The sequence below is a fragment of the Neodiprion fabricii genome, chromosome 4 (genome assembly GCF_021155785.1).
Source record: "Neodiprion fabricii isolate iyNeoFabr1 chromosome 4, iyNeoFabr1.1, whole genome shotgun sequence".
Taxonomy (NCBI): domain Eukaryota; kingdom Metazoa; phylum Arthropoda; class Insecta; order Hymenoptera; family Diprionidae; genus Neodiprion; species Neodiprion fabricii.
Genome location: NC_060242.1, coordinates 29151745 through 29159874, shown reverse-complemented (window position 1 = coordinate 29159874; position 8130 = coordinate 29151745). Strand labels below are relative to the sequence as shown.

General features: G+C 33.7%; 1 protein-coding gene across 3 annotated transcripts; it reads left to right on the top strand.

Annotated features, from left to right (window-relative positions):
- The first annotated feature begins 290 nt into the window (after positions 1-290).
- LOC124179549 (transcription initiation factor IIA subunit 1) lies at positions 291-6477 on the top strand. 3 transcript variants are annotated; one of them, XM_046564073.1, is made up of 7 exons: positions 291-589; positions 1382-1592; positions 2064-2459; positions 2922-3127; positions 3795-3938; positions 4114-4203; positions 4297-6477. In XM_046564073.1, the coding sequence occupies exons 1-7, from the start codon at positions 563-565 to the stop codon at positions 4402-4404; spliced, it is 1182 nt and encodes a 393-aa protein (XP_046420029.1). In that variant the 5' UTR covers positions 291-562; the 3' UTR covers positions 4405-6477. The 3 variants fall into 3 exon arrangements, with proteins under 3 accessions (XP_046420029.1, XP_046420030.1, XP_046420028.1); XM_046564074.1 differs by having other exon boundaries at positions 291-670; XM_046564072.1 differs by lacking the exon at positions 291-589 and adding an exon at positions 678-1003.
- Positions 6478-8130: the final 1653 nt, after the last annotated feature.

Sequence of the window (8130 nt, the reverse complement as noted above, 5' to 3'; positions counted from 1 at the left end):
TTCACGATGTAAGAAGGGTAAACAGGTTGAAGTCCGACGTTACCAGGTCAAGAAATCTTCACAATTTCGACACTGATACCTGAGGCAATTCCGAGCCCAACTCATTTCATTACGTCCCCAAATGTCGCACGTGCTAGCACCGCTAGCACACATTTCGGAATACGTCCAGTATAAAGCAGAATGGCTGCTTCATTTTGACGTATTCAGGAACTCTTATGATAACTATTGAACGTAGTCACTTCCATTATCACTTTCACCTTGTCGAACCGTAAACTAGGCTCAAAAAATTACGTTATGCGTAAATCGATTAGTTTTACCGTAGTAAAAACTATCATTGCAATTTTATAGGTTATATTCCTTGATATCACAGTAAGCTGTACATAAGGCTAAAATCACGAGAGTAGTTATGTTGATCTACGTAGTTGAGCCATAGGGTGGAATGGGAGCTGTTGAGAAAGTATAAAAGAGCTCGAGCAACGCGGCAGGTCGGCTTCTCAGAAGCGGGCATTGATTTAGGATTATTCGTATTGTTGTTCTATTGATTGATAATACGAATTATCCCATGATGGCCCTGAGTCAAACTAGCGTGGTGAGTAATAAAGAAAAACCACGAAAATAATATGCTAATGAAAAATACAGGAAACAAAGCATCGTGCTTAACGGGCCGTATGTATGTATTTACGTCTTGCTTTCGGTAATATTAACTTGCTGAAGGCCTTGGACGATCTGTCAATAGTGTAATCTTTGCTATCTCAATGCCTTTGTGACTGTTGTACTCTGTTTTGAAGTAACATTTTACTCGTTACTTGAAAAATGAAGTCGCTCGAAATATCGTTAAATAAAAATATTTATAATAAACGTTTATCGTTATTTTCACCTTCAAAACATGAGGATATCTTTATCGCCCTCGACACGTATGCGTAACGTGTTGCACGACGTGTTCAACGAAATGTTCATTGATTACACAATTACAAGAGAAAATAATATTGTTGTCATACTTAACGTAAGTAACAAAATATTAAATACCCGTCGATATTATTTTGATGATAATGTTATTTCTTTTTTAATTGAACAGAATTTTTTAAGAAGCAACAAAGTATTGCAATTCCAACTCGTATGCTATTTTCGCCTCACATATAAAACCTTTCTAGCTAGCTAGAGAAGTGTTTTTCTAAAAACATAATTCAGCAATGCTTATACTTCAGAAAGAAGCAAGAAAAACACATTTTATAACTGTGACATTTTACCTAGAAGTTAAAAAGAAATATGCAGATTCATCCACTTTTTTGTCAACGGCCCTCTAATACGACATAAGGTGGACGTTACTTCAGTAATATTTTTACACAGCACAAAAGTGAGTAAAATGGTATTTTGGTTTCAGTTGAAGTTATACAACACAGTCATCGAAGATGTCATAGCTGGCGTGCGTGAATCATTTTTAGATGAGGGTGTAGATGAGCAAGTATTACAGGAGTTGAAACAAATATGGGAGACAAAATTAATGTCCAGTAAAACGTTCGAGGTGAACCCAGATCCACCAGAGCCCCAGCCTCCTCAGCTTACCACCCACAAGACAGTGGCAACAAATAAAGGTAACAATTTTGTAATATTTGATGGCTGTAGTCATATGTTATTGCTCACTTTCTGAAGTATTCCAAAACAGGATACAGCTTTATCTGTGAAAAAATTTTACCGCACTTTGCATGCTATTCAAGCTGTATTCTACTCCGTACAAGAGATTTTGAATTTTATTGCAAGTTGTGTTTTTTTAAGACTCCATGCGCTCAAATTTTTTCAATTATCACAATCACATGTACATGCTCGTTGAATCAAAATACACTTTGAACCTCTAAAGTGAATAGTTTTATACAAAAAAAAAAAACCACATCTGGCGAAATCCGCACGTATATTACATATGATAGTAATGTCTAGACGTGACTAATCAATATTTTCTTGATGTTTGCTATTTAATTATTCTATATGTACAAAATTTAGTACGTATTTTTCAGATTGTATTGAAGTCAGTAAACATTGATATTTAATGTTTGCTCTCATTTTTACAGCTGGAAATGCTGGAAATCATTTTGTGCAACAACCGTCAACTGCAGCTGCAGTGCAGCAGCAGCAGCAACAACAGCAACAACAACAACAACAACAACAACAACAACAACAACAACAACAACAACAACAGCAACAACAGCAGCAACAACAACAACAACAACAACAACAACAGCAGCAGCAGCAGCAGCAACAACAGCAACAGCAGCAACAACATGCACAGCAAGCGGGCCATCCTGTGCAACAACAATCAAGTGGTATTGCGCAGCAGGTAGTTACTGCTCCTGCTGCAGTTTTAGACAGACAAGTTCCAATTCAAATCACTCTTCCTGCACAAGCTGGTCAGCCCGATGCTCAGCCGCGAGTTCTCACAATACAAGTTCCAGCCTCAGCGATTCAAGGTAAAATAACATATCCTACTACAGTTTTAACCCATAAGTTACCGGATTATGAAATAGCTTGCTGAAAAATATTTTTACTGTCCAAAGCACACTTAAATGATTTCCTAGAATGCAAAGTCTACTTAAAAAATAAAATAAAAATTTCGAAAATGTTGCCCTATTTTGACAGTGTTCGTATGGATGAAATTGACGTCTTAATGGTACAAGTAGCTACATTTATGCACTTTAACTCTTCATTATGCACGTCAGGTTTCTTAGCGCTAGTGAGCACGTGGGGTCTTCGAGGACCCATTTTTTTGAAGCTATATTTTCGCAAAATTCTGCGAATCATTGAAACATAAATTCAAGTATTATTGATCTTGTTATTGCAATTGTAATGCGAATAAAAATTGCCAAAATATTTGGATCTCTGTTTTTGTGCAAGATAAAAGGCTTTGGTAGTCACAGACATTTTTGTTACAGGTAACCAATTACATACTATTTTAACTGGTCCTGTAATTACTGCTGCAATGGGACTCCCTGCGAACCTGGCATCAACATTGTTGCAACAACATGTAAATGCTACGCTTCAAGGACAACCTACGCTTGCGCCTATTCAACTAGCCCAACCAACTGTTGTAACACAGAATACAAACAGTGTAACGACACAGCGAACTGCCCAAAGTCAGGTACGAGTATATGTTTACGGAATGGTTAAATTTCTTTTAATTTGTTTTGAGTTCTTCTAGAATAAATATTGTATACGTTGAATATTTCGTCTCTTTCACAATTAATGCCTTTTCCGTCAGTAGGCTCAAAAGTTAAATATATTCTGATTCTTGATTCGTCATCACTTTACTTCGTCAGTACTTCAAAGGTTATGCAATAGATAATTGACTTTACATAAAACTTGTTTTTCACAAATTTTAGGAATCAATGACAATGACAGCACACTTGAAGTTGGTCTTTCCCGCGTAATCATAGCTACTAAATACAGGGTGACGTAGCACTATCACCCCATAAGCTCGCTATGTATTCCTCGTGAAAATCTACGACTGAAATGTTTGTTATTTCTCACTGACAGATTGTCGTTTGCGATTTACAGTTGTTTGAAAATGGCCAAACCAGTATCATCTGATGGTTTAGATCAGGGCTGGTGGATAGCCATGTGCTCCACAGCTGTCCTGAGCGATCAAATACTACCGGACTGGCTAATTTCAAACATAATTCGCGAACAACAAGTTTCCTATTAGAAATAAAAACGTTTCAGTCGCAGATTTTCACATTGATAGCTTGTAGAGTGATAGTCGTAGGTCACCGTATATATTTCTTACATTCCTATTCCATTGATGACAGGGTAACATAGCTCAATTGGATGGGCCTGTGGTTGATACGTCTGACGAAGACGATGATGAGGAAGAAGAAGATAATGATGATGATGATGAAGATCTTGATGATAGAGAAGAAGAAGAAAATGATGACGCTGCTGCACGTGAGGAGGTAATAATTTTTCAGATTTAACGTCGTGTAATTATCTTCCTATTTGGATAATGCATATGATATTTCTAGAATGTTTCATATACGTTCTGCTTTACGTTTAAGTGTTTTGTACTAGAGATTATATCTTTATTCAGTATTCGGAATTATTGACGTTCATGTGTGCGCATTATTTCAGGAACCACTGAATTCTGAAGATGATGTTACTGATGATGATCCAACAGATTTGTTTGATACGGATAATGTAGTTGTCTGTCAGTACGATAAGGTTGGTACTTTGGTTGTTATACTTGACCATTTCGTTTGTGCCTACTATTTGGACAGTAATAATTAATATATTTGGAATTTTACTGCATTTTAGATCACAAGGAGCAGAAATAAGTGGAAATTCTATTTAAAAGACGGCATAATGAATCTAAGTGGGAAAGACTATGTTTTCCAAAAAGCTAATGGGGATGCAGAATGGTAAGGGGCCCACTACTACTTTTCTTTTAACAAGTGAAAACCTATTCTTCTTTCCTCGTCTCTTATATCTTTTGTGCAGTCCTGTGAATCACATTGTTATGAATTAATCATTCACAGTTACTTCAAAATCATAATAGTATTAATAAGCATTATAAACCAATTACCATTACTCATTTAAAATGATACATGTAATATCAGGTAATATAAAATTTGTTATTAAGCAATTGGATGTTTTACGGTCTTGTGGACAAAATTCAAACTCTTGTATTTTTTGATTATAAAAATAATATATATATATATATACCTTTATATAAAACCGTACTGTTAGGTATTATCTAAATTCTTGCTTTTAATTTTTGTAAATAAAATCTTTCGCAAATATCACTGCACTGGTTTTGACAGAATATAATATAAGGGAATTCAGTTAACTTACTCAGGGATGTTTTGTTGTGGTATATATAAGTAGACTTGGAAACGGTAATAAAGTATACTCTAATTTTATAAATCGCATGGAACTGCATTGCAAGATAGAAGTGATAGTTGTAACATGATTTTTATTCATCTGATACCGATTAATTCCGTTTTGAATTTATAATTCTTGACCCTTACTCACTTACAAGAGGAACTGCCAAATTTCAATAATATTGCGACTGGAATAGACTTGTTTTTACTTTTGTACGCATTTGTAAATCTTATCATAAGATAGATTTTATGTAATTCCAAAATTGCGATTTATAAATAATTTTCTGAATTTATTCTCTGCGTAAATCTAATATAACATAGAATGAAGAATTATTATGCCTATTTCACTTGGAACACGGATACTAAATAATACATGCTTAAATGGTCTACTAAACGATGGGCCAGTTTAACCTTTTAAGGACGGGACTGGTCGAAATTTCGACCACTGGGTTGGTCGGATACTCCACGTGAGAAATTCATTGATATTATACACAAATTTCGTGTAAAATAAAAGGTGGATTTCAACGTAAAAATTCCCGTCCTGAAAATGTTAATATGCTTTGGGAATAATAATTTTGAAAGTGAATCACCAGTGTAGTTGTAAATTTTAAGACAAAATACAGGTTAGTAATTAGGAGATTAAGTTTTAATTTTTGATTATACTGTATACTTTCACAAAGACTGTGCTCTAATCTAAATATCTGGTTGATTTACAAATGAAATTGCAAAATGGTTAAGGAGTTTGAGTGTACGCTCACTTACAAATTTTGTTGATTCTCGTGAATATTATTAAATCATGGATTATTTGAAGTAAAGTGCCTATGGGTAAAGTGGCGTGTGGGAGTTGAATTTAAATGTGAAACAGACTATTAAGCAAATGATATGCTCATAATTTTTGTTATAATTACCTGGGATGTAAATATATTGTCAAACGTTGTGTAAAAGTGATTATCGAAACGAAGTATAATAGTAAATTATTCCCGAGTTCATAAATTAGTTCATATTTCATTAGATTCATAAAATGGGTCAGACTTATGTATAAATTAAATTAAAGAAACTGATGCTGGGACTTGAGTAGTCGAGTGCACAAGATTCTATACTTGAATTTATTCAACTATGTAATTCTTATATAATTCTTCAACTGTATTGTAATAAAAACGTTTTTGCAATTCATTTCGAATAAAGAATCGAGCATAATCCAAAACTAGTTGAAAAAATATTTTAAAGTTACATGTGAAATAGGTATAGAATGAAGATTTAATAGGTATATTTGAAAACCATCAATGGTTGAGTATTTTACTTCATCTGAAGAAGCAAACAACTTGGAATGAAAATTCTGTGAGTTTATGAAACGAATGATTTATATACTGTAGATTTTCAAATGCTCAATTCATTAGTAAAAAAAAGAATCCATAATTGAATGCAAATTATCACTGCTTAACAACTGTGGTTTCAATACTTTTCATTGATACATATGTATATAAATCAGTTGAATAGTGTTGTGTGTACGTATAGTGTATTTGAAAATTCTTAGAAGAATAAAAGTGTCTTATGCTGCATACATGTATACCTACATTTGTAAAAGTATTTTAAATAAAGAGGGTCTATTACTGTAGATTATATTTGTCAATCGTAAAATTTTATACCCATGAATCGATTTTATTTGAATCAAATCATTTTCTAAACTAAATATTTTCATTTTTGCTACCACAAACGTATCAGTTACCCACGAAAAATCTATTTGAACTCAACGTCAAACTGAAGTTTGAAAATAGAAGTCTATAATATTGTTTTGCAAATGATGAACCTATACTGGCAGATATCATGGTACCATATCAGATTACCAGCAACTATTTCTAAAGTAATCATTTAGAATAGAATAAAATCGTTTACTCACAGTGAACATTTATCATAGAAGTATTACTACATTAGTTGTATATGCTTAACTAATCTGTTTCGCTCCGATTTATAGCTACAAATTATGAAATAACACTCATGCTGTTTCCCCGACTCCTCCTTGAAATCTTCATTTTGTCAGGTATGCACTGAGATGCATCATTTAGCAACAGCATTTGCTCCTGAGATGATGTCTATAAGTTCATTAGTGATTGCAGTTTGACGTGTACGATTGAACTCACGTTTCAACGCTTCTGATATTTTTGTGGCATTTTTTGTAGCATTTTCCATGGCCACGATTCGAGCTGCGAGCTCACTGCAGGCTCCTTCTTTCATCATCCAGTATATAAGTACTACGTAAGAGAACTCCAAGTAGCTTTCTAAAATTTCTTGCTCTATTTCATCGTATATTGCAAAGTTTCTTCCTGCATATACTGCAGTTTTGTTATATAAATCCGTAACGTCTACCTTATATGACATGCGGGATAGACATTGGTTATAATGCACTTTAGTCACTGTATAATTACTTTTGGCGTTGCATTCATTTATTTTCATGGCAATAACTGATGCATCCAAAAAATTGATAGTTTTTTTTCCAACATCTTTTGCTGTCCAAATAAGCTTTTCCGGTAATGTTTTCGAAAAAATAGACACAGAATACTGACCGACACATATCAGTTTACTTTTTGACGCTAAGCTTAGATTGTTGACAAGACTTGAATTAATTACTCTTGCTATCCCAGAGTGAATAGCTCCGCATAATCCGTTGTCAGATGTTAAGGCAACAATTAACTGAGAGCCGATTTCTACAGGAAGATTCACTCCAATTTCTTCATAAAAAATTTTTTGTCCTTTCCCCAAGGATCTGGCATTTTCAAGTTCTTGTTCAGCTCGAACAAACTTTGAGGTAGAGACAATTTTCATTGACTGTGTTATCTTCTTAGTATTTGACACTGATTTAATACGATTTTTTATTACTTTCAATGTTGTCATATCTCGATTTATAAGATTAATTTACACTTAGTTGGCTTCAACGTATATTACATATATATTACATTGACATATTTTGTAAATTTATGCTTCTTTGGCGAACAGGTAAAACTAATAGTAATTATGACTGCTAAAAGAGGTTCAATCATAAATCTGACGTTTATATTCAACTTGTACTTAATCTTCGATTGTCAGGCTTTTCTGCTATTACACTATAATGTGTGATCAAAATATCTGATTCTCAGGTATTCTTTTGTGAAAAAAATAATTGGCATCTTCATTCCAAATGAAACGATACGAATAATAAACATAGATTGTGCATAACTTCTAAGACTCGATGTGCATTAAAGAGACGAACTTTATAAGGACAGAGGAATTGAAT